This window comes from Cyprinodon variegatus, unplaced genomic scaffold (assembly GCF_000732505.1).
Source record: "Cyprinodon variegatus isolate N-32 unplaced genomic scaffold, C_variegatus-1.0 Scaffold151, whole genome shotgun sequence".
NCBI classification, from domain to species: domain Eukaryota; kingdom Metazoa; phylum Chordata; class Actinopteri; order Cyprinodontiformes; family Cyprinodontidae; genus Cyprinodon; species Cyprinodon variegatus.
The window spans coordinates 66,628-93,762 of NW_015150604.1; the positions used below are offsets into that span (position 1 = coordinate 66,628).

The window sequence follows — 27,135 nt, forward strand, 5'->3', positions numbered from 1 at the left end:
GAATCGCAACACTCATGCCAATACCCACCTCTACTATACACAAACTGTATGTAAATATATCCAAAGTGCAAATGCAGCAGCTGTTTCACAAAATAATTTTTCAGTTTTTTTTTTTCCCCCAGGCTAAAAACCATGTTTGTTTAAGTGTGTTTTCTGTCCAAATTTGAAGCTTTGATAAAGTAATGTACCCCAGACAATGCATTTTCCAACTAGACCCCACAAGGAAATGTTCTCTTCTCAGGTTTGGCGTTAGGTTTGGGTCTACTGTGGGACTAAAAGTCATAGGAAAATCATATTTAAATGTCAAATCATTATGGCTTAACAGGAATATAAATGAACTCTCATAAATTTAGAAAATTTCTATAAAAAAAAAAAAATCCTGTCTTAATATCTGTGGGTTTTTTTTTCTTTAATATCTGCAGGCCAGTTAGTTATACGTCTAACAGGAAGTGAAAATCTCCAGACTAGGTGAGCGTGTGGTGACGTCACGAGTAAGCCTCTGTTCCAACTGACCCGTATTTATTCTGCATGCTCCCGTTCTTCCCAAGTCCACACTTTTCTGTGTTCTTCTTAAGAACATATTTGGCAAGGACATGAGTCCGTATTTGCGTTCTTGTGAAGTGAGAAAGGACCAACAATTTGCTCTCCAACTATGCACTTGTAACGGTCACCACTATTCTGCAAAGATTCTTATTTTCAACCATTGCATATATCAGCTGCGACAAATGAATCAAGATGCTATGACCAAAAAAATTTTATTTGACAGATGACCGTTGATATATGATTGGCCAAATTTAGTACAAATAAATTCTGACAGCTTTTCTTCCTTTTATGGTATGCTCATGAATATTTAGATGGGCTGTGTGCTGATTGGTTGGTTTACAATGAGCGGCGCTGCTGAGCAAAGACACGTCATAGCAACAAGCGCTCACTCACTGAAACATCCAGATTGTTGATATGGTATGGTGACCAGACGTCCTCTTTTTCGCGGACATGTCCTACATTTCATACCTAAAAAAATCATCCGGGATTTTGGTCGACTACAGTGCAGCACGTAGTCGAAACAGGGAGCCAGCGGGAGAAGGAGCGACCAAACCCGACCCGGTGACTCTAACCTGGACAACAGCGGCCCTGCAGGTGGGGGGAAGCATACCGTCACCGGGTTGGGTTTAGTCGCTCTGTCCCCCACTGCTGAAAAACAGGCCAAGCTCCTCTATAAAAAAGATGTTGATGGCAGCAGCACCGCTGATATTTCTCTCCAGGATGCCGTCACAGCCAAACAGGAACAGACCAGATGAAGCTATGATGAGAAAAAAGCAAAGAGAGCCAACATTAGTATTTGAACCAACAAATTCTGCAGAATTGGAGAACAGAGACAGAATGAAGCAGAATGATGAAAAAAGGAAATTTAAAGTTTAACTGTTAAACTCCTAATATCCACATCATTTTAGGAAATTCTCGTCTATTTTGCATACCCAAATGAAAAAGCGAATAACTCAGGAACTGTATGCCCAAATTACATGTGCGATACATTATTTGAAAGCTAACACCTTCTACTTTCTGAATATATACATGAAATTTGGGTGGCTAAAACACCCAAGCTGCATTAAGCCCAAGCTGCATCAGCTCAAACAAGATTCAAAGTGGTTTTTTTTAATTCTGGAAAATAATGGGTCTTTTTTGAACACCAGTTATAAAGACATGCTTGCTTGTTGTGGCCTCTTTGTCATGGTACATTCTGACATGCTGCTAAATCTGTGTTAATTCTGCTTTGGTGCTCACTTTGTCCATAAAATGAACTACGTGGTTAATTTGTGGAGAATCTAAGCTTTACAATGATGTCTAACATGTCTATATTGGTAAACATTTTACCAGTGTAATTTTCATGCATTCTGAGTTATTATTTGTAAACGCTATATAAACGGTGGGTTAATAAAGTGTCGATATACAACAAGATTGTAATCCTGATCATTCCCTATTCTCTTCTCTCAGCATCCAAAGCAGGATAACATGTACTAAATCCCTTTAAAGCCTTTTAAATATTGAGATTACACCTTTTCTCTGAACTTGTATGGGCTTCATACACTGGGAGCATTGACACTAAGCTTCTACTCACAAGATGTCCCTGTTTTCTACTCTAAAGTGGAAAGCATACCAAGAAAAGTGTAAAACAAAACATAAATGTCCTAAGAGCTCTAGAATGTGCATTCAAATACAGTACATTCTCATGCAATGTCTTATAGGGTGGCAAGTATTTTGTATGAATGCAAAATGTTGTAATGACAGTTTCAGAAAAGCTTTTCACTGATTAAAAAATATACCCTTTTTGGCCCAAACTCCCTCAAGGCTTCTTGCTCCTGTTTCAGACGAGCACCAGTGGGAGTTGGAGGATTTCCCCATCTCCTCTGCTTGTTCACAAGGCTGACTGCACCTGGGAGTGGGAGTACTAAATCAAGTTGAGGGAAACCTGGCAGCCAAAGCAGTGCTTGGTATCTGGGTATATCTTTGAAGGGTGCAAGAGGAAGACCTTTAGATAAGTAAATAGTTTGTCAGCAACCAGAGAGTGTGGTGAAAATTGAGTTTCTGTTTTATTTTTCACAGATAGCTGCTGAAAGGAAAGTAGAGTTGAACTGAAAGTGTGTAATGTAAAGGTTTATTTGTTAATTGTAATTTTTATCTAAGATGTGGTGGTCTAAAAACATGTTATTGTCATATTTTTGTCACTTATCATAAAAAAAAAATTAAAATAGATGTTAGCATGCTTCACTGAGGAAAAAAGTGACAACTGTCTCCAACATCATGCTGTTCTTTCGGGCTGAGGAAAAAATTCTGCTGTGGGTTATTCTTAGATTCCATAGCTAGGACTGAAAAAAAAAAAACTTAATATGTCTTAACAACTCTTTTCTATCCTCAGATTACATTCAGACATGAACTAACATGAAAAATGAGGTGTTCTTCTGCAAATGTTGGATCTTATTATTTATCAGCAGTGATGCTGGGAATATAACCATTTGTGCTTGTGTTGCATAGTTAAAGTTTATTTTTTTCCCCAGTTTGTACCCAGACTGCGGAAACTGGCATTGGGCTGCAGGCAGGCTCAATTATAATATCAGGTTAGATGTTATTTCTGTTGATTATCAGCTTTTGAAGGAGCAACTTTCTCCTCCAAGTTCACTTCCTCTCCTCCTCCCAAATGGAAACATTCCCTTTGAAATCCGATTTACCTCTGAGGTTAATGGATGACCGGCCTGGTGCCCTGTTTAACATTTACCCTGGCTCTTTGGGGCACTGACGTACACATGCTCTGTCAGGCAGGGTGTCTGTGAAAGAAAAGTGTCTTGCCTTTTCTTGCATTTTTAATTTCAATAAGAGATATTCACTTAAAATTAAACTAATAAATTCAAATGTTAAATGAAATGTTAAATTTTAAGGTCCTACCAGAGGTAGGAGTCAAGTCATTTTTGCAAGTTTCAAGTAAGTCTAAAGTCTTTCTCCTTAAGGTGGAGGCAAGTCTCAGGGAAAGAAGCTAATTCTCAAGTCCTGTCCCAAGCCTTAAACTACATTGAAAGCCTTTGCAATTATCTCTTTTCTCTTACAAAGTTGAATTGCTTGTCCAATGTAAACAATAGACCACGTGTTGTTTTATTAAACCTGTAAGTAGTTCAACACGTGACAAAACCTATACAAAAAAAAATGTGCTGCCAGAAATGAAATAGCCTGCTGCAATAATAATCTGGCCTGGAAGGAAAAACCCCTGCAGGATATGATGAAATTCTACTGGTGGTTAAAGAGGTTCTGGTTGGACAGCACAGAAGTACTGATCAGGCATTAAGCACCATAGCAATAGAAGGCCAGGTCTACCATACCAGTCAAGATCCCAGGTGCAGGCAATGCAAAGAAGCCCCAGAAGCAACAGAGCATCTCAGAGCAAAGTGTAAAATACTGACAGGAAAGGAATACATACTGTAGATCGTCATACCCAGGTGGCTGGTATACTGTACAGAAACATCTGTGTAGAATTAGTGTTGCGTTGATGCCATTTTTTGGCCCAGATACCAATACCCAATACAGGTACCCGGCCGTGCAATATTGGCCGATGCCGATACCATCTGTTTGAAATTTATGTGTGTATATGAAGAACTGCATACTACTTGGATGTAAGATAATTGCCATCATGGCTTCGTCAAGCTGCTGCCTACCTTTGTGAAGCAGAAAAAAAAGACTAATACAAAGAGAATCCAGTAGAATTTTTTATTATCTACCTGGAATGGGTGGCAATTGTTGAATAAACGTTTGGCTCTCAAAATGGTATCAGTGCCTTATTTGTTGGTACTTGCCAATACCGATACCACCATTTTAGTGCTGGAAGGAGGCCCTTCCCGATACTGGTATCGCTATCGGTGCAACACTATGTAGAATAGAAACTGGAGAGCCCCAGGTCAAAATTGGAAACACTTCCCAAGGTGGTGGAGAATGACAGAGCTGAGGTTCTGTGGGACTTCCAGATGCATGCGGACAAACTGGTTGTTGCCAGCCGACCAGACATTGTGATGATTAAGAAGCAGCAGAGGACATCCATTGGTAATGGAGAAATACAGAGGACTCAGGGAAGAACTAGAAAGAGTCGGGATGGTGAAGGCAACTGTAGTGCCTGTGGTCACCCCACATGTGAGAAATAGCTCCAACAGATAGCTGGATAAATATCACATATATATATATATATGTGTATATATATATATATATATATATATATATATATATATATATATATATAAGTTTGCTTACCTTATGTTTGTTTTTAAAGTAATCTAAAGTGCAGGTGTTTTACGTCAGTTAATTCTACACGATGTGCTTTCAGGGTCAAATACTGAACAGAAATGAGCTCTGCTGGCAGTACGGTTTTTATTGGACTCCTCATGGACTCAATACTAGTCCTTGCTGGATTTGCTTGGCTTTTCTTAAGTCTTGTTTAGTCCAACCAGACCTCTTCTTTTCTTAATGATTTTTTTTTTTTTTTTTTTTTTACAGATGTTCATAGCATTTCTTGACACGTGAGACCATTTTGAAAAGAGGTTATGATGGGTGCATGGTTTCCTTTGTAAGTAACCACTGCTAACATAGAATGACAATGAGTCCGAGCACATTTGTTCCTCATTTTCTCTTTTGGCAATCAATCTGATAACAAAGTTGATAAGGTGATTCCAGCTGGACTCTTTTACAGCTTCACTTGTGCTCTGAATATGCTGATGAGATTACCATTTCATTTTGTTGCAAAGGGCAGCAGTACATATGCAGATGATCACTTTTAATAATCTAAATTAATGTGACATGAAACCACAAAAACTGACGTTGCAAAGTAATTTAGATTTAAATTTTTGTGTTTTGGCCAAATCCTTTGACTGCAGCTAGAGCTGAAGGTTTTGCATGTGCTCTGCTCACATTTGCATGAGCAAACAATATCTGTTCCATTGGGGAGTATTCAGGATGTTAGACTTTGGCATCAAACAGCCAACTTGTTTTTTTAAGGGATTATGATTTTTGTTTTCTTCAGATTTTAAGACTCATTTAAAATAATCAATTTAAGTTCCATTAATATCTAACTTTTGTATATTTCTCTAGGAATACAGATTTAATCTCAAGAAACAAAGAGGCGGATTAATTTCTGCAAGTCACTAAAAGGGTTATGAGAACTTTTCTTAGTTGGGTTATGCTAACTTCCCCCAAAACTCAATTAAGCCTTGAGCAAAGACATCTGGTCACCAAAGCTTGTGACATATTTCTTTTCAGCATCTTTGGCAAAGAAAACAAACTTTATACTTACATTACATTACATTATATTATAATATCTTTGGGGATTTATTCTATAATTCAGTAGTAGTTTGCACATTGATGAAAAAAAAGAAGTTTCTCTTATAGTTTTTTTTCTTCCTTTGGCACAGTTTGGAGACCTTTGAGTCATGCTTGAAAAAAACATTTACTTAGCTTCCGTTGGTGGATTTCACGACATTCTCACAAGTATAAGGTGGATTTTCCCATTCTTCTCTGATTTGCAGACCCCACATTCACACTGTCTACTTGGACTGTAATTAGTTGTAAATAATCTGATATAAAATGTTTTCTTTTATTCATCAACAGCAATGCTTTGGATAAAAGGTTACATGTAGTCCAACAGCTGCCACATCTGGTCACCCCTAATCTGCAACACATCACAGTTTGTGTCAACTGAGGCTCCCCCCAGCTTGTGCTCACACGCATGCTGTCGGAGAGGCCTCAGTGTTCTAATTCACTGCAGTTATGAAGTGATGATTGTAAAGTTTAAGACTAGATTTAAAGACTTATTTCGAAGAGTGTTGTGATTCGTTCCCATGGATAACTTGGGTCTCATTTTGCAGGACTTGCTTATCATCACTGTTTCTGTTCTGTAATGTTAAATCTACCATATGAAGAGCTGCTATGTTTTATGTTCCTTTAGTGCATGCTCTAAAGGCACACTATAGGCTTGCTTTAGCAGGTTGTTTATAACCATTGGAGAGACGCTCAGAGGCCCTGCGCTGTCAGTTTGTGCATCATTGAGAATGCGGGGCCTGCTGTGCTGCAAATGGGCCCTATCCAGCTATGCAAGATCTTTCCCACCAACCATCCCCGAAGATGAGGATTTCAGTGGGTTCTGATATCACATTTCTTGCTCTGCATATGGATTGAGAATCTATAAAGGAGGAACAGGGAATTCCACAGACCAAACATGCAAACCTTTATTTTGCTTTTTAAAATTAAAAATATTTTTCTCCAAACATCGCAAGGAAATCATTTGAAGAAGAAAAATAAACATTTTAGCAGTGTTGTTCACCCATCCTGTAAATGAGCTAAAAACGTTTACAGTTCATCATTTTATCAGTCAACCTAACTTTCTCCAAAACTAATTAACTGACTTTTATTTATTTTTTTAAACTTTTAAGTCATCTATAAAATGAAAATAAATAGCTTGACGTAGTTCCTCTTGTTTTATTGTTTGTCCATTGCTCTGAGTGTAGATCTTGGCAGGTTGGGGAGAATAATTACTTTCTTGTGGTCATTTATAAGCATTACATACATCTGTTTTGCTTTAATACATTTTAGCCTTTTTTCACATTTTCTTTTCCCATTTTTTGAGGGATCTTTGTTTTTTATTCATGTCAAACACATATCCATGGGATTTATGGATGAGTAATTAAAAGTTCCTGATAATGCTGATCAATCATTAAAATGGTAATGAAACTTTGGCTTAATAGTGTCTATCAGAAACGTCCTTTTTGGCTGCAATTTGTTTAGTAAAATAAATAATTTCTAAATGTGAAACTTGTTCTCCGCTTAATGGATGTACCCAAATAAAGTTATATAAAAACATATTTAGATTGGGATGTTTTCACTGCAATAAAATGTCTAATACATTTACACGTTTTATTAATATTGGGATGTAACAACAAATGCATCTTGCTAATATTTGACTTTTTTTATTCAAACCTGATATATTGCATTGTTTCTTATAATTGACATACAAGTTTTCCTATTTAAATAAACATCGGTTGATCGTTGGATTAACGTGAAGCTCTATATCTCAGATTGTTCTTAATAATGCAGTTTTGCTGAATAAAGTTCTACATCTTTCTATTTTACAGAACTGGGTCTCTGCAATGTAGTTCTTTATTAAGAGGTGTTTGACCTTTTTTTCATCTTCTGTTTAAGGAGGGAAATCTTACTATTTAAAGACCTTTTCATTTTTGTATTTTGTATGTTTATTTCAGCTCTTCTGGTTGATCACAAGAAAATATATATGTCATTCAGCTAACTGAGGAAATCATAAAAGGATTTTGTAGGACATTGTACAAAGCTTTGCTTAAAATCAGTTTTAGTTGGAGCAGCAATTACAGTTACTAAATGCATTTTTCTTACATGGTTGTGTATAGCTATATGTACAGCTCCTTTTCATCTACATAGCTATGGTGAAATTTTTCCTAAAACTTTAGTCAGCAGAATAATGTAGATATTGAATAGGTGGGGCCCTAAGATGGACCCTTGGAAAACGCCACATGTGATTTTTGTGTCCTTTAGGTAGGGTTTAAACCAGTCCAGTGCTTTACCAGAAGATTAATCCAGTTTTCCAGGCACTCTAATAAAAAGGAGTGATTAATAGTATTGAATGCCGCACTGGGGTCCAACAATATCAGCACAGTGTTCCTTCCACAACTTGCATTTATAAAGATGTCATGTCATCATAGATATTGTCTGCCATTAGGTGTTGAATCTTTGTTCCCTAGGGTTAAAATTATTTCCTTTTTTTTCTCCAAAAGTTAACCTACAACATGCATGCGTCATTGCATGCGTCATTGGATTCATTGTGTGGAAATCTGATATAGACTTTTTTTTTTATATATGTATGCTTTTGTGTTTAAATTCAAAAGTTTGATTAACTTCAACATTTTATCCAGCATGTTATTGTTTCTATATATAAGTAATTAAAATGCCAGTTTTTGTGAAAGGAACAATATTTCCATAACCCTACTTTTGTGACTATTTTAGGTTGCTGTGTGGGCCAATGATGGTGACGCTGTCTTCATCAGGGAATATACTCTTATCCGTAGAGATCACCTTTCAGAAGAGCCTCTCCCTGGTGGCGGCCACAAACCAGAGGATCCAGTAAGTTAAAAGCTAAAAGACACTAAAAATAACTATGTCTCTTACTGGAAAAGTTCACCAGACTCTGTAAGAGTTATTAATGATGTACTTCATGACTCTAAAAAAAAAAAAATATCAAAATGTTGGATAAAACTAAATCAGCTGATTCATGTTTTCCTGTGTGGTTGTGTAATTCCAAACACCAGATGAGTAAAAACAACCCCCAAACTTAATTTATATAACACCACGACAATTAACAAAAGTAAGTGATGATTGTGAGGCCCTGGTAGAAAAAAATGTAATCTGACTTGGTGCAAAGCAGCATCAGAGACTTTAATCCTATACTATTTGCTCTAATAAGACATAGATCCTTTTAATAATCCACAATGTTTTATTGAAGCATTTAGCTTAATTATATGTGCTAGATGCTGTATATACAGTATGTGATTCTTCCAGTTCAGTGTGAAAATTTCTGCCTGAATACCTTCCATGATTCTATGGTGAGATTCCAAAATTGAGAACCACAGGGTTCAAGAATAGTTTAGCGAATTACAGAAATTGATTTCACAGTTTTTCTGCTTGGTAAAAACAAAAATAATTAGGGGTATGCAAAAATGCTTTTACTTCCAGGGTTTATTCATTTACTCTTTCATGGTCCATCTTACCTATCTTGAATACTTTCCCATTTCCTTTGTTTTCATGTTCTGCTCTTGTTTATCTCTTACTAATAAAAAACATGCACACACTCATATACAACCTCTCTTATTCTTGTTTTATTACTTTTTTATACTATTTAAAGTGTTTGACTTTGGTTTCAATCACTTCAACTTTCAAATTCCTGCTCCTGCACCAAAATAGGCCAGAGAAGTAAACTATTTATATTTTGTTGTTCCCTCATCCCCCTGTCTTCTTTCTTTCTGCTTGTTTCCTTATTTCCATCCTTCCATCATTATTTTTATCTAAATTATTAAATATGGTCATTTTTACTTTAGCTTTTTATCTTTAGCTTGCCTATTATCTTTGCATATTTAACAGTTGTTGTGATGTATTTTTAGCAACCAATCCTATATATATTTGAATCCTGCTCTGACTGCATTCAGCAGTCAGAGTATCTGTTTACACGTGAATGGGGGGGAACATCTTTCCATAAATGTTCAATTTTCTGTGTTCTGTTGGGTATTTTAAAGGTTGAAATCCCTAGAATGAGTCAGGATATTATGGGTTGTTGTAGTTAAGTGGTTGTTAATGACAGCTATTAGAGTCACTTTGTAGTAATGACTAGAGGTCCAGCATAAGGACAGGTCTATGCTTGGCCTGCCTCTACAGGTTTCGTGGACTAGTGGCTATGTCATCTTGCAAAGTGATTTGTTTTGACACATTTTCTCTCTTATCTTTTCATCTGATTCTGGATGATTTGTTCATCACCTTTTCTTCTCAGCCAACAAACCCAGTTTCACTGTCTTTACATGCCTAATTGCACATTAGGCAGAGACTGTCAGGGTGTTTTTATATTCTTTTTCTTTTTTGTTTTTAAGCTTCTGGGTGAACAAGAGCTAAGGCGTTTCTGCTGTTGGAAGGGTGTCAGGGTTGGGATTAATTCAGGTTTGGGGGGGGAGGGCAGGGGGTGAGAAAAGGCAGCACTTAGTGGCCATGGCAGCAGCAACACAAGAGGCTAACTAAGTGCTTTGGCTACAAACTGAATTGGCAGCTGTGTTTTGTAACAACAGGTGGAAAGGACATTGACCATGCACAATTACACACACAATTTGTCATCTTTATAATACATTGTATGTTACCTGTTGCAAAACTGAGATTATTTTGTCTACTCTTTTGTTATCTAAAATGATTTCCTGGTTTTAAATTTCATAACAGAACACATGTATTCTACTTCTGAGGCATTAATACATCTCATCAGGAATATAAGCAATGATGTTTTAGATTTTAAAATACAAAAGTTTGCTAAGGTAGTATGAATGTATGCATTTTTAAGGCCATAGACATGGGAACACAGCAATAAAATGTTGTGAATTCTGTATCATCAGTATGATTTGGTTTAGCTGTACATGCTTTAATGCTAAAAAAAAAAAAAAAAAAAAAAACAGTACACACTGTTCAAGGTCTGTCTACAGTAATGTTCATAAATGTACAGGTCCATGAAATTATTTAGAATGGACTTTCATGTTTGTGCAGTGGGCCAGACAACAAAAGGCTTCCCTTAATAAAACAAGAAAATTGGAAAACTCAGAGTTTTCTGATCCACTGAAAGGCAGGGAAAGCCAAGTTTAGTCATAAAGCACCATTCTTATACAAGGAAACTTAAAAGCCCCCTCTGGGGAGTACAAAAGGACAGTGATTAACAAATTCCAATGCAAAAAAAAAAAATCCCACTACACAACAAACAATTACAATGATAATTTAATGAAATATTCTAAGGTGACATTAGAACTGATTATTAAAAGCAGCCATAAAATAAAACTTTGAGATACTCCACATTTAACTAGAGATGTTAGAGAAATACTCTTTTACATTAAAGAAGGTGCTCTTTCCACATTGCTTTATGGGAGCAGTGTTTTATTAAGGAGGTGGTTTTGTTTGGATAAATAGAGCAGGATGTCATCTGCGTAACAGTGAAAATTAAATGTTGAATTTGCAGAAAATATTGCCATAAAATGAGTGTGGTAGAAGAGATATAAATTTCATACCAGTCAAAAGGGATGTGAGAGATGCCAAGGGAGGATAATCTAGTGAGGAGAATGGAGGGTGAAATGTATCAAAGCATGCTCTAAGATCAAGGAGGATGATGATGGAGAGGAGTCCAGACTCAGCAGCTATGAGGAAATCATTTGTGATTTTTATTGGGGCAGTTTGATCACTATGGGAGGGGGGAAAACCAGACTGGAAAGGCTAATTTATATGGGTTGACTTGGATGTACGGATTTCTTTGTGTTTTTTTCCCATCATCCAGGAGTTCATCTGGAAGCACCTCACTTAGCTTTGTTTGCCAATGTCAGGGTTGACAACTTTCAATTAAGCCACAATATTATTTGTCACATTAAATGATGTGGTACCCAATATCGGGGGTCAGCTTGGGGAATAGCTGATCCCCTGGAATTGTAAAAGTTGGTGCCTTTAATCAGCTGCCATTAACTAGCTGCTATTCTTAGATCCCATAATAGTTGTGTGGTGATTTAGCATTTTTTAAAAGAGAATTCCTTAACACTACTGGAGCTACTCGATCTACATTCTCCTGTATGCTTTCTACTTCTTAGTGTTGTCCCTTATAGAAAAAAGTGCCTTGCATATAGATGGAAAACATACAAAAATATAATCAGAGACACAATCAATTTAAAACCAAAGTCGAGAGATAAGAGTAAACACAAGGTAAAACCTCTAATTCCCTATATAAACTCTTAAAACACCTTGATACTAGTAACCGGCCCATTCCTTCTGGGATAAGGTTTTTGGTAAGAAGTAGGAGGTAAAATGGAAACACAAGTGATGTCTTTTTAGGCTCTAACTAAGTAATATGTTGTATTTTAAATGCCTGTTTCAGATTATGGTTTATATTCAAACCTTGATTTTGCAACGACAGGACAATGCTTGTTTTATTTAGAGACAACGCCTTCAGTTTATGACAGAACTGTAAAGAAATATGTTTAATTTGGAGAATTTTCCTTCTGGGTTTGTTTACTTTGGTTTTCAAGCTTGTGTTTGATGCATTAAGCAAAGCATGGAAGCTCTTGCTTTGAAAAAGTGCTGAGATGTGGTGTTAAGCCATGTGGCTTTGGATTGGGCGAGCATTCTTTCACTTCTGTGTTTGTTCCAGCAGCATATGTGTTCAGTAAATCATTGGCCCATTCTGTGGCACTTTGAATATCTCTCTGTTCTTGATGTGGTTACACAGCAGTGCACTGTGGGTCCTCCAGTGGTGCTGCTGAAGTAAAGCAGACAGGGACAAGACCTCACCACTACACCCACAATACCAATATGAATGTGTGCAAACCATTAAGCTGGTGGCGTATCTTTTACTGGCTACCAGTTCTGCACACTTGCAGGAGACCTGCCTTGCATGAAATACCAAAGTTGTTTCTTTTTTTGCATGCAAACATCTGCAGATATTGTGTAGTGTTATCCATAAGTCAATGTGTTGGTGATTTCAGGGCCTTTAGACTTCAACAGTGCTGGTAACACGGTAAGTAATGCGTTACAGCAACTGTGTTACTTTTTCAGTAACTAGCGCTGTAAGTAATTACTTAGTAAAAATCAGTAATGTGTTGGTCATTACTGCCTTTTAAACAGATTATTTATTTATTAAATGTATAAATAAGTACTACAGTTTCCTGGTGTAAAAGCATGTAGGGCAACAGCTATGCGCAACTTCAGCATAAGCACAGAGGAGAGACGATGGTGCAGAGGCACAGATTCAATGAGTGTTATTACAAAAGAAGAAGTAATGTAAAGCGCTTTGGTCAAGTCTCCAGACTTGAAAAAGCGCTATATAAGTACAGGCCATTTACCATATATTTTATTTTTGTTAAGTTGCTTGAAAACCATTATTTTTCAGCTTCATTCCTATTTTGTAGCCAACTAAAGGCTGCCAATGTGCAAATACACCCCAAATTTCATATTTTTCTTTCATTATAAATAAGAAACATGATCACATCTACAAGTCACAGACTCTGCATCACACTGATCACACCAAACCAAAATGCTGCATATTTGCACCGCATATATATTTCTCTTGAAATGCTCTGAACTCCCATATCAATGTGTTTTTGCACCATGTTTTTTTTTTCTCCCACACTGTTTACATTTGATCACTGCTGCACCTTATAAAATCGAAATGTTAATTTCACTGCTAAGTTGCTGCTCATTAACTGTCTGAAAGCTTTACAAAACGAAATTTCCTTTTGTATAATACACTGTGTGTACAAAATGACAATAAAAGTTGTTTAAGTCTAAGTCTTAATCATTATATTGCAGCTCACTATTTAAACCACACACACCTAAATAGTGCACATTCGTTTTCATTAATTTCAGATGTATGGACCTTTTACTATTAATTGATTAATTAATAACAAACACTTTATATGCCATTATTGAACCTCTAATTGAATTTAAAATTTCAATCACAGGAAAGTTTTCTAAATTCTTTGACACTAGATTATAAAATGTAACTGCATAGTTAGTTTGACTAGTAACGAGTTATTTTAACTGAGCAGTAACTCGGTTGCTTTTGTTTGTAGAATTAACTAGCAACTATAAGTAGTTACTTTTCTTAAGTAATTTGCCCAACACTGGAATTCAACAGTCACTAATGCCACCAAATCCAGGTCTTTGATCTAAGGTAAAAATGTTCACCCTTCGTCTCTTCTATTCTTAAGCAGTATGTGCTCTTCATCGACGTGCCAAGGCATGCAAAAAATTTCCTTGAAGAGTGATTGATTTCTGATTGCTTACATTTCTAGTCCCTCATTTTAGATGTTCCTCTCCACTTCAGCATGCACTCAGTCACAAGCACAAATAGACAGAGATGGTCCAATGCCAGAAAGCCTTCGCTCTGTGTTTTGGCACAGCACCAACTAATTGGTTCTTAGCAGATTGTTATTGTCAGGAATTTTTTGTTATTTTCTGGCTCAATATGCGTGGTTGGGCATGTCATGGAGAGCACAGAAGGCATTTGTTATGAGTGTGGTTTCAATCTTGTTGAATGAGGGCTTTGTAAGCAAAATTAGATTTTACCACTCTTTGCAAAACAAAATTATTGTACCAAATTTATAACATTTCAGTCTGTCCATGTAATATTAGAGATATGAAACATACTTTTACTCTTTTCTTTTTTGCAGCTTAAGAAGTATTTCAACATTTCCAACGAAGTGCCATGTGTAAAGTTATTTTCTTTAGTGTCAAGCATAATAAAATCTACAGGGAAGTGGTTACTGACTGACAACTGAAGCAATTGTCAAATATTTTTGTGTAAATCACCAGAGTGCTCCCTGCTCAGACAGCCAGGAGCTAGTCATTTTTCAAGCGTTAATCTGCGACATTGCATTAATTACTTGCTGCTGACAGATCTCTACCACCCATACAGAGTGCAGTTGGGGCCAAATGGTTGACAAGCTTCAACAAAAAATGTGTTTTCTATTCAACGTAGGCTCAGATCATACTGTTGTTTGGACATATACAGTGCTGAAGAAGAACAAACATATGCATGTTTATCTCTTGCCTTACCATGACTAAACACCTGTAACCAGTTTGAAGCAGTATCAAATTTTGTATAATGTTAAGCTGTCCTCACTTAACATTTTTATCAAGATTTAAAGCCTACAGAAAAGCTTTCAACAAACCCATCAGCAAATTAACACCTGCAAAGAGGTTTGTCAGTGTGGGCCAGTATACGAAACCACAAGGAAGACTGCTGTTGGGACAGATGTTTAGAAGATAGTTGCACTTTTTTTTTATACATTTCACATTTTTTATACATTTTTATACATTGTTTATGAATTGCATATTGTTATATACTTTATATATTTATACATTGTGATTCCATTGCAAATACTTTAAAGATGGGGAAAGAGTTATTTAATAAAATAATTTATTTTTTTTCATATGTTTATATAGTTTTTTCAAAGGGGTCATAGAATGATTATATAGGGTGCTGGGCCTTAAGGTCTCTGAATAGGGTGTGTAACATTGTTTGGGCTGAAAATGGCATATTTGCTGTTGTGTGAGCCTTAATGCAAGCCTGGTTAAAAGCCTCAGAATGAAACGGTTTTCTTCCTTTTATGGTATGATCATGAATATTTAGATGAGCCGTGCACTGATTGGTTGGTTTACAACGAGCGAAGCTGCTGAGCAAAGACGCATCATAGCAACAAGCACTCACTCACTGAAACATCAAATTGTTGATATGGTAGGGTGACCAGACGTCCTCTTTTTCCCGGACATGTCCTACTTTTCATTTCAGAATCGTCCGGGACTTTTTTTTCGGCTGTAGCCGTGAGCTCCGGGGCTGGTCCGGTGCAGGGAGCCAGAGAGGGAAGGAGCGACTGAACCCAACCTCGTCACGATAGTCTAGACAATGGCGGCCCCGTGCGTCACCCTGACTGACTTACTGTGCCAAGCATGCCTGTAGTAAGTGGGAAGGAAAAGTCCCATTTTAACAGGAAGAAACCTCTAACAGAACCAGGAACAGTAGTATCAGTAAATAGCTCATTAGGGACGCTTGTCAGCTGAACCGTATCGGGCCCCCGTTGGGTTTAAAAGCTTGATCAAGTCACTTATACATCATCTTCTCGTGGTTGAAATCATGACGTTTTAACACCTACCATTGTAAAAGTCTGTAGATGTCAAGATGACAAGTTGCCATCTCATTCTCGTCTCCTCTTCACCCCCATTGACCGCATTGAGGGGAAATGTGTTTTATGTCTTTATCTCAATTTTTTTCCTGAGGACATATAAGGCTTTCACCTCGACATATTTCGTTTCTGAATATGTAGATTTACGACTAAATATGGAAAAATAAAATCAGGAAAATTATTTTTCTTTTTTTCTTTTTCACCCTCTACTCACAGATATTGTCTGCTCCTATGGGGCCCTAGGAGAAGATATAATCCGTTTACAAACCACAAACATTGAAAAATGACCCCCTTACACTCTTTCGGACTAAAAAGTGAAGAATGTTGCAACACAAAATGGTATTCTAAGACCAAATCTTTAAACATTGCTGAGGTAAGCCATTGAACTGAAACAAGCAGAATTTAAGGATCTCTTGAGGTCATGTTCAGCTCAGACTCTCTCCTGTAAACACTCCCTTACTTACACTTGAATTTGCCACAGCCCATAAAACACTGCAGACTGAAGGCATCCAAACTCTTTCAACATGGTACAAGTTCAACCTGATGCAGACAATTTAAGAGTTGTTTAGATTTGTGCTCACTGATCAGCTGATAAGATTGCATCAAATGAATACCTGTGTTTTGAATTATTTATCTCACAACTGTTGAAGGAGCTGTTGCTTACCCAACAAACATGAGTGAATGATGAAATGTTAACTCAAGATGCCCCCCCCCAAAAAAAAACAAAAAAAAAACAAACAAAAAGAAAACCTAAGCAATCCCTATTTATCAAGCTTAGACATAAAGCAAAATGATAATGTCTGCTGCTTTCAGTTAATGACCTTTGGTTATTTGCCATCTTGAGATGCCAGACGTTTATGGAAGGAAATAAGTCATTTTTAGGGATTAACAGTTTATCAACTGTAATTTAACACAAATGTAATTCACATAGAGATATATGAAGTTTCTGTGATCTATAGAGTAATTTTGACATCTGGATAGCCCACGGGATATGCTCAAAAAATCGGACACATTTTTGGATTTGGATTACACCAACAAAACCAACAAAAACTGACATGTGTCACTGCCAGGGAGTCACTGCCGTTCGCTGCCAGCTAATCACTTTCAGTATAATCACAAGAAGCTTACCAGGTTGAGCAACAAGCAAAGGAGGGAGCTATACCCTGTTTTTCAATAAGATAATGCATGTGTACAAAAAAGAAAGTATGGAGCTAAAGAGAATGGTATGTAGCTTGGTTATTATATTTTGGAGGCAGAGAAACAACTATTATACCATAAGCCATGATATTATCTTTGAACAGGTGGGCCACCCCTCTCCAAAACACATTCCCAACACATTCTAAGAACAAGTAATGATGTCCCCCACTATGCTTTGGACTCCCAGACCCCCATTCTTTTCTAATTCCCATTTTGAAGCACTGCATCAGAAAAGCTTTATGGAAATGGCAAAATCCGAGAAAAAAAAACTCCCTCATATCAAAAAGTCTTTATGGCAGCTTGAGGTGTTTTTTTTTGGTCAATGCACAAAATACTTTTTGCAGAAACATCCAACCGTCCATCTTTCTTCATCCCCTTATTCCGTCAGGGTCGCAGTGGGGCTGGTGCCTATCTCCAGCACTCTATGGGTAAGGGGCAGGGTACTACCTGGACATGTCGCCAGTCTGTTGCAGGGCAACACAAAGATATACAAAGACATACAACCATGCACACACAATCTCACACCTAAGGAAAATTTAGAGAAGCCAATTAACCTAACAGTCATGCTTTTGGACAGTAGGAGGAAGCTGGAGTACCCGGATAGAACCCACGCACGCACAGGGAAAACATGCAAATTCCAAGGAAATGTGAAATTGCTGTGTTTCCATTTGGTTTGAAGCGAATTAACAAGCGCCGCAAAGGGTATTGCTGTACTACGTCATTTTCCAGTTTACATCATCACACAGGGCTGTAGTAAACCGGAAGTAGAGGCTGCAAACTAGCGCTGAATAAAGTTTTAATTAATGTGTTAAAATTGGGCAAGTTGTTCTTACGTTAACATATCAGTAAGTAATGGCAATGTTGCTTCCATCCATGTCTACGCTCTTAATAGGAACATCTGGGGACGCTCTGACAGCAGAAACAGCTGATCAGTCATGTGAGTAAAAGTTCACTACATCAGAACTGGTTCAAAAAAGTGTTTCCATCTCCTCTTTGGTGCATTAAGCTTTTTTTTGCAAAAGCCAAACCCCCCTTCAAGCAAGCTTCAAAACGTTTTTTTTTTGTGCAAATTCTAGGAGGTGTATTCGAATTTTGTCACCTCCTTTAAGCTTTTCTGATGAGATACTTTGGAATGAGTATTAGAAAAAGCTGATGGAAATGCACCTAATTATACGCTTGCAGTGCCAATAATCAAACATGTTCTCCCTACAACAAATCTGCCACTGATAGAACAATGTAACAAGTCCCACCATTCTGTGCACCCATGTCAGGATACAAAAAGGCTTTTTGTCCAACAACATACTGTATAGCCACAACAATTTATTGAGCAGCCAAATGACTATAATTGTTATACCATCTAAAATAACTTGACTTTTTTTATTCCAACTGTGATTCAAATGAGGGCTTTTATTTCCTTTTTTTATGCAGCTTATTTTTGCATAAGATATTTACAGCTCAGCAGTTATAGTTAAAGCAGAGGTTTTCTTATTTAACCACAAAGCCTGTATTTCACTAAGTAGCCCAGGTGCATCTGGGGAAGCACATTCCCAGAGCAGACATGCAGACTTCCTGGATTAATTTCCCCCCCTGTGCTTCTTATTTCTGAATGCTGAACGAAATCACAGTGAAGAGCGACCCAGTGGAGTATTGAAGCTTTCAGATTTATGAGGCCTGTGCTGAACGATGAAGGTCTCATAGTGAAAACATTGTCCGTAGGCGGCAGGCTGGAAGCCAGGGTGTTAGTTGACTTAAAACAACCTTTTGGTGTGGTATACGGTGTCCCTTGATGAAAACGTCTGCACTGTCTTGTTATACAGCTCGTCTGATTTATGATGGTAATCTTCACATTGCTGCAGAGCCAAAGTAAAGCCATCAATCATGCAGCTTCTGAAGAAATCATTAATACTCTGCAAATGATGAGAGGTCAGGAAAAGAACTATGCTATTCTGCTTATTTCCTCTGACCCCTGAAAAATATAACAATATTCTGTTTTGCTCAATCTTTGAATCTTTAGCTTATGATTTGTGGCGTCTTCGGTTCGGCAGGTTCAACCGCAAGCAAATAAGCAATGCTTTTCAAAATCAGCTTTTCTGAATGATCTTGCAGAGTTAATGATAGGGGTTGAAGTGCAGTTAGTGAGCTCTTCCTCTACTCCATCCTTCACTAGGATGCCACAGATGATGGAGAGATGGGAAGTGGTTGGTAATGGGGATGCCAGACCTAGCGTTGATGTTGGCCTCAAGTGTGCCATGGCACGCAGCAAAAGACAGCAATTAAATGGAGGCTCAGAGTGAAGCTGTACATGAAGAGCTCAGCCTGCGGCTCTTGTCTGGCCCACACAGATGCTCAGTGCGGCCCTAAAACAGGGGCCCAACTGGCTGCTTTTCTTCTCTGATCATTCCTGCAAGAATTCAGTGACGTGAGCATGGTAAGAGAGAAGTGTTTGTGTTTAGAGTCACTGCTAATGATTTAAAATGTGCAGGGCACCTATGTGCGTCTGATGTTTGCTCTGTCTTTGCCAAGAGCCAAAGATTTGTTTTACCACCCTCTCATTTTGTGTCTGACGCTACAAGCCATGGGTTTATGTAAACCTATGCCAGACTTTAGAGGGCTTAGACCACCCCAAACATGCAGACATATCCTGTCAGTGCATGCCATGCATCATCCATTGGACTCCTTTTAGGTGCATGTTTATGTCCAAGGCTAAAGTGGGAGGCAGGAGAGATCAAAACACCCTCAGCAGGTAAAATATATAGGCAAATCGTTTAATTTACCACACACTTTGTAACATCTATTAGTGTATACTCAATTAGTTTGCAGTGAATGGTGTCGGGCTCAGTAAAGACTTGTAGTTTTGTGTCTTGGACACAAGATGTTGCTCTTTAGCTTGGCTTGTTTTAACAAAATTAACATGCTATCAAAACTTTCTGGATTCTAGTCTGCTATTGTTAGTAACCTGTTGAAATCAATAGGACTGTTTAATGTGTTTAATAACTAAGTAATTTAAAGTTAGAGCTTTATGTTTATGGCAGAAACGTACTGTAGCTCAAAATGATGCTTATACCATACTCTAATCAGGCATCACTTTTTTCTACCTCCTTGATAGTGCTCCCTCTTTTTTTATTTTATTTCTTTTTTCCTATTTCCCTCCTTTTACAACCAAGTTGGCTCCAATTTGTCATGGCATCAACTCCACTAGACACCTGAATGTATCGCTTGGTAACCAGTTCCAAAATGTTATCAGCAAATCCTTTGAGACCTGTAAGTTGGATTTGATCCAACAAATGATTGATTGGATTAAGATTTTTGGAATTTGAAATCAGATTCAAAACCTCAAACTTGCTGTAATCAAAACATTCCTATACAAATTTTGCTTCATGTTTGGGTCCCACATTTAGCTGAAAGACATCAGAGCTCTCAGGAAATACCCTTTCCATCAAAGATTATAGCAATATGTGTGGCTTTGCTTAGGTGGAAGGTTCCTTTTAAAGAAACGTCCACATACTGTAGATGGTGGTAATGGTTTTCCAGGAGTAACCCTTGTATTGCCCAGTGCCTAAAACATACTGGCTTCTTCCTGCAATGCATGTTCTGCCACATGCTCCACAGGTAAACTATTCAATGGTGATCCAGGCGAAGTAGTCTTTTTTTTTTTTCCCTTCAAGCTCAGATGCTCATATATAATTTGAAATTGCAGCCTCTTGTTTGTCAATATCTGATGCAATGAGTAATTAATATTCTTTCAATAAGAAAAAATCTTAATTTCATCCATTTAAACTACAATGATTGCCTTTTTTCTATTCAGCAATATACGCCTACTGTACCTTAGCATTTTTTTTATACCTAGTTTACCACTGTTCCTTCCTCCACCTTTGGTGGAATCAGACCGTCACCCTACAAGAACTGCGATTTTGGAGTTGCTATAAATCAGATCAATAGCATTCACTATTTGGCATCAATCTTTTTAAGACCTTAAAAATGTCATGAATTGTATATTAACAAATGTTCAAGGTGAGAAAAATAGGCAGATGACGACTATGTGGTTTGGTGGGTTCAGCTCAATATCTGATCAATGAATGATAAAACTAAAAAGTCTGATACTGCTTTGTTAATAATCTAAACTTTGCCAACGATTTATGCATAATTTGATCACGTTGTTTGCTGTGCAGCACTTACGATAAACTGCGTTGTGAATATTTGGCTTTTTACCATGTCTGAATACCGTATGCCCCTCTAAGGACTGGTGACCTGTCCAGGGTGTACCTCGGCCCTCGCCCGTAGAAAGCTTGAGATAGCCACCAGCACCCCTCGAGACCCTGCTTGGGATAAGCCTGATTGAAAATGGATGGATGAATACAGTATGCACCCAGTAAAGTTTTGGGATTTTCTAACCAACTGCAGCTACTGTATTGGGACATGTAAAAAATGTAGCCCTTGACAAAACCGCAAAGAGAATAAAATGTAACATCCTCTGCCTTTGTGGTCATCCTCCCCATTTCCTGGTGTTCATTTTTACTGCCATGGACTGCTTCCTTCACAACTCTGCAAACACTTTACTGGTTGGGAGTTAACTACAGTAGCATATTTAGACAGCTGTAAGCCTAAAAGCTCTAGGGGAACACATGGTAAAGGATTTTTTTAAATGCAGGAGGAGGATAAAGTGGGAGTTTAGCTGATCTACTGCAGCTCTTTTTCCGTGTGGTTACTATCAATTCATGCTTCAAATATTTCCTTCCACTCTTCCCCTTTTTCACCTGGACATCTTTGATTTAACCCCAACATTGTATTTGTTGGCAGGTGAAAGAGCAAAGCACTCTCTGAGATTTTACACATTCATGTCTGTTAATCAAAAAGCACAAGGAGGACTGAGGTATGTATGTAACCACTTTTTGTTTGTCTCAGGTGCGTTAGGTTGATTTCATAAAAAACACTCTAAGGTTTACTATATTCTAATGAGAGAGAATCAAGTCGATGGTTAACAATAGTCCAGCAGCTTCTGACACACACCCCTGACTGTAGTCATATTTTTGTATTAAAATCAATATACATAATCAGTCCCTGTAAATAATCCCATCTTTAACATTATTAACGATGAATGCATATATATTTGTTCAACGAAAAAACTAAGTTACATATACTGTACTGTATATCTTTAATTCGCAAAAATTAAAACCTAGCAAACCATAGAGACTCAATTTGTTAACATCAGTCCAGCAGCTTCTGCCCCATATGGCAAATAAAATAGAATCAATAACCCTTAACAAAGTACAGAACAATGGTTCCCAACAAACAGTTGACAGCAGATGTAAAATGCAATATATAGTCTATATAACCAAATCCGCCATAACAACAGTCAAAATATATACAAAACTTTGTTACATTACACACGAAATCCTGTATATGGTTTTAAAGTTTTAAAAAATATTTTCTAGAATACTATACTTGCAAAGAAAACAGATCTGGTCATAATACATGCCACAGGCAACAGAAAAAGTGGAGAAGCTATTAGTTACTGGTTGTTATGGCAACCAACAACTGTCAAGAGCAGCATAACTTGCATACCAATAAATGTCAGGGGAAAAATTTTTTCCTAATAAAGAAAATAATTTTACAAATAAATAACCTCTGACTAACTTCAACATGTATGGGGAAACTTTCAAAATGTATAAAATGGGTTATTTTAATGCTTTGCTCATGTACACATAAGAGATTGAGATAAGTAAAACTAAATGTTTTTTTTTTAAAGTAGCAAGTTATTTTTTCTTTAATACAAATTTGAAAGTTTTTCCTATACTATCTTCCTTTTTATCAACATATAATAATCCTCTAACTTGTAACTTTATCTATAAACTTGCAATTTGTGTAATTGTGCTACATCTATCAGGATCTTGGTGCTGATGACTGGCTTGATTACTCATTTCATTCACCTGCCTAGCTCCGCCTAAATTCTCATTACTGCTCATCATATCTACCTGTTCCAAGTGATAAGTTTCAAATTATTCTTGAGTCTTTGGTGTAAGAGTTTTCTAGCATTACCAGTTTGTGTTCCGATTGCCTGATCCCGAGCCGTTTTATCTTTGGACCTTTGAGCCTGCCTGTCCCTGTTCAGTACAGGGACAGCAGAAGTCCATGCAAGAAGAGCAGAGATCTGAAGTGATTCTGAAGGGAAATCTAAGCCGTGGTCAAGAGACAGATCCAAGGTCGTTAGCAGGCTGAATCCAAAGGAGGACCGAAGACACATTAGGCAAACAGATCAGAACAGTGGCAGGCAAACTCAGAAGTCCAGGAGTAGAAACTGCTCAGGATCAGGCAATCAGAATGACACAGTGGGTACACTAGAGAACTCTCACTAACGGCTCGAATAATCTGGCACTGATGGCTGGGACCATGCCATTTAAATAGGAACTGGAACAGGTGGGTTTGATGAGTGATAATGTAAACCAGGTGGAGCTAAGCAGGTGAAAGAACTAAACTGATAATCCAGTCGTCAGTGCCAAGATCATGATATAGACTACAGAAACACTGTAAACTAAAGGTTAATTCGGAAAAAATAACAGCAATATAGAAATGCATTTGTGTCAGTTCTATCTATTGTGTGTCTGATTTACATACTTGACTTTGTTAACCAAGAGTAAACTCATGACCCTAATTATCTACTGGAGTTAAAACATGGAACTATTCACTCTTGGAGTTGTTGATTTCAATGAAAGGATTATAGAATCATATTTGATTGTAAAGCTGAGCAGCCTATGAAGAAAGCCCACTGAGCAAATTATCTCCATGTGCAAAGCTTTTGGTCTTTGAAAGGGGTTTCAGCACTTGTATAACCCTAAACCATATCATAATGTTAACAGGGGTTTGTGGTTTTATGAGGTTATTTTATCTCAACTCCACAATCCCTAAATACTAAAATAAATTAAGTTTTAAATATTACATGCACTGATATAGATAAAAGTTTAACAACTGATGGCTCCTAGTCTTGCTCTATTTCTGCAGAAAAAAATCTGTCGGATATCATCTAAGCACAGATGAGATTGGAACATGATGAACATACCGAAGCTTAACTTTAGATCCCTTTTCCATACAAGCTCCATTAGCTTCAAAATGATGGAGAGTTGACTTGCATGCAGCCTGTTTCAATTTTGCCAACAAAACATTTATAGGGGATTTAAATGCGGGTTTTTACTAATCCCCAATCATACTTTTCAGACATGCTTATGGTCACTTTTTTTTTTTTTTTTTTTTACATTTTCTCAACTTGCTGCAGTTTTGTTCTTGTACATCAGAAGTAGTGAGTGTGCTCTAGGTTCATGGAAGTGAACATAGATGGTAGTGCTGGACTCATCTGTCGATTTATCATTTCGTCTCCAACCAGAGCCAGTGCATTAACAATGCAATCTTTTCAAGAAGATCAAAAGACTGCTCTCCAAATTATCCTCCGCCATGGTTGTTCTTCTCCCTTCTTGTGTGTTGCAAGATGCTACATAGGGACCTTAGTTGAGTATTAATGACAGTAAATCTGCTCGAAGACGCTCGTAGCTCTGCTTCAACAAGACATCACTTCATGACCACCTCAGTAGGGCCGACTGAATTTGAAACATTTTTTATTTTCATCTGAATGTTTGATTCCCGATCAGGAGGTGGTGATGACTGGCTAATTGCCCTTTAATCCCATGTATGCTACACGGCGCAGAATGCACAGTAAAGTTTAAACTCGGCCTGATCCCAAAAGTTCTTCCAAAACTGAAAAAATCAGCCCCAAAAAGACAAAATTGTTCATTGTATGCCTGTCTTTATTGTAGCCAGAAATGTAACTCTGACAAGTTTTTGTGTGCATGTAAAAGATTTGTATGTTTAAAGTTCAAATAGAGAACTGAAACCATGCAGCTGAGGACAATCTATTTCTTCTTTAATCTTTTCCATATCTGTCGGTCAGATACAGGTCGTATTAAGGAGCTGATGAACACACACTCTTTTCAGACTCTGTGTAATTGCATCAAAATCTTAGATTTCAGAAGACGATGTCCAGCTTAAAGCCTCCTCTGTCCACCTTCTATCACATTGCTCTCACTTTCTGTAATCATCGCTGAGCCAAAGGCAACACACGATGCAGATTTATAAAATGGGAAACATATGTTATTGATGTGACTTTATTTTAGGGTTAAAAGCTGAAACCCTAGCTGCGTGAAGCCTGTGCTGAGATCAAGCATGTATTCCTGCTGCTGCAGAACTTCTTTTTAGTTTGTAAAGACTTTCCTCTTTGACAATATGAGCAGTGAGCTTCTGAGACTAACCAGGTGCCTTTTCATGTGGATGTGCGTCTCTATGTCTGTGGTTGAATTGTCTCGTTTTTGCAGATTAATTTAACGAGAGAGCCAACTCCATGTCTGCAAATGATCAAGTCTTCATTTTCAGCTTTGAACATCACCTTTTTCCAGCATGAGACAACTAATAAATCTTAATAACATGTCTCATAAAGTCCTGTTACTTCAACGCAGATGAGGGTTTTAATTTAATTTGAATTATCCACCTCCATTTTCCAATGTGCACAGCAAGTGCTGTTACTTTTACACTCTTCCGCTTCTCAAGTCATTAATATTTTGATCTGACCTGCTGCAGGCTTTCCGAAGAAAGAATATTTTTTTCAATAAAATGGTGAAAATTTTGAAATGGTACAAAAAAGTTAAGTAAGTCTTGTGGACGGGTTCGTCTTCACCGAAGTATTTTATATCTTCTCTCAAATATATATATATTGTAAACTCTTCAGTTTAAAGAGGTTAAAGGTAAACTTGGCATACCTTTGCTTGCATATCAATAGGTTTTTACAGACATAATTGCAGCTGGCACCTCTTATGCATTTAGTTGTCACTGTTTAACTTGTTAATCCACAATGCAAAGGTAGTGCTTATGAGACTGAGTTTACCTGTAATCTTTAAGACTGAAAAAGTCTCTTGGAAGAGAGATGAGACATTTAAATAAAGAAGAACCCATGAAAAAGACTTAGACTTAGTCTACACAAACACGGTATAGTTTATAAATGGCTTAGAAAAAGTTATGTTGACGCAAGTATACACAGCAACTATGTAGACACTGTAGTACAAATGCTGAGGCCTTTGGTGGCGCTGTGACTCCATCACAGAATCGCACCCAAACACCTGACAAAAACCTTAGGCATGCGCAGACAGCTCAGCATAGGTAACACAGCAAATGGCAGTAAAGAGGTGCGTGCTGGTCACAGAGCTGCAACTTCAGTGTTAAAACAAATACATAAAAAAAATTGTTGTTGTTATTTTTTATTTTTTTTATTTTATATACTCCCAGAGGGAAATTACTTCTCTGCATTTAACCCATCCCCTTGGGGAGGGGTTAAGTGGGCTGCCATTGTGAGGCGCCCGGGGGGGCAGTGTGAGGTTAAGGGTCTTGCTCAGGGACCCAGAGTGGCAGTCTGTGGGAGTGGGGGATAGAACTCACAATCTCAGGATTCAAAGACCTATGCCCTAACCACTAGGCTGCCACTCCCATGCGTTATGCATGTACACACTGAAGCAAGAAACCCCATGCTCTGATTTTTTTTTCCAGTTTCAAAAATTGTTTTCTTCTTTTACAAAATGCCGTCTCTGTTTGGAAAAACAGCATGAACAGCAAACTTTCTTTTCAGTTATTCCTAATCTCATCTCCATATGGATCTAATTAGGGCTGAACCTGTGCATTATTTTAGTAATCAACAAATCTGCAGATTATGTTTTGGGTTATTTGATTAATCTAAAAAGATGCTTTTAGTAAATTAATATTTCTAGTAAGCATGATTGTTCACATTAGATGAATTGCAAATGGATGAAATACAAACAAAGGTGTGTGTGTGTGTATATATATATATATATATATATATATATATATATATATATATATATATATATATATATATATA

General features: G+C 37.4%; 1 protein-coding gene across 2 annotated transcripts in view; it reads left to right on the forward strand.

The window, feature by feature from the left end:
* Nucleotides 1-27,135, forward strand: part of adamtsl1 (ADAMTS like 1) — a 132,013-nt gene that overhangs the window by 45,782 nt on the left and 59,096 nt on the right. For both annotated transcript variants that reach the window (XM_015377322.1, XM_015377323.1), the window contains exon 2: nt 8,557-8,673. In XM_015377322.1, the coding sequence (XP_015232808.1) occupies nt 8,557-8,673 (117 nt within the window). The remainder of the gene's footprint in view (nt 1-8,556; nt 8,674-27,135) is intronic.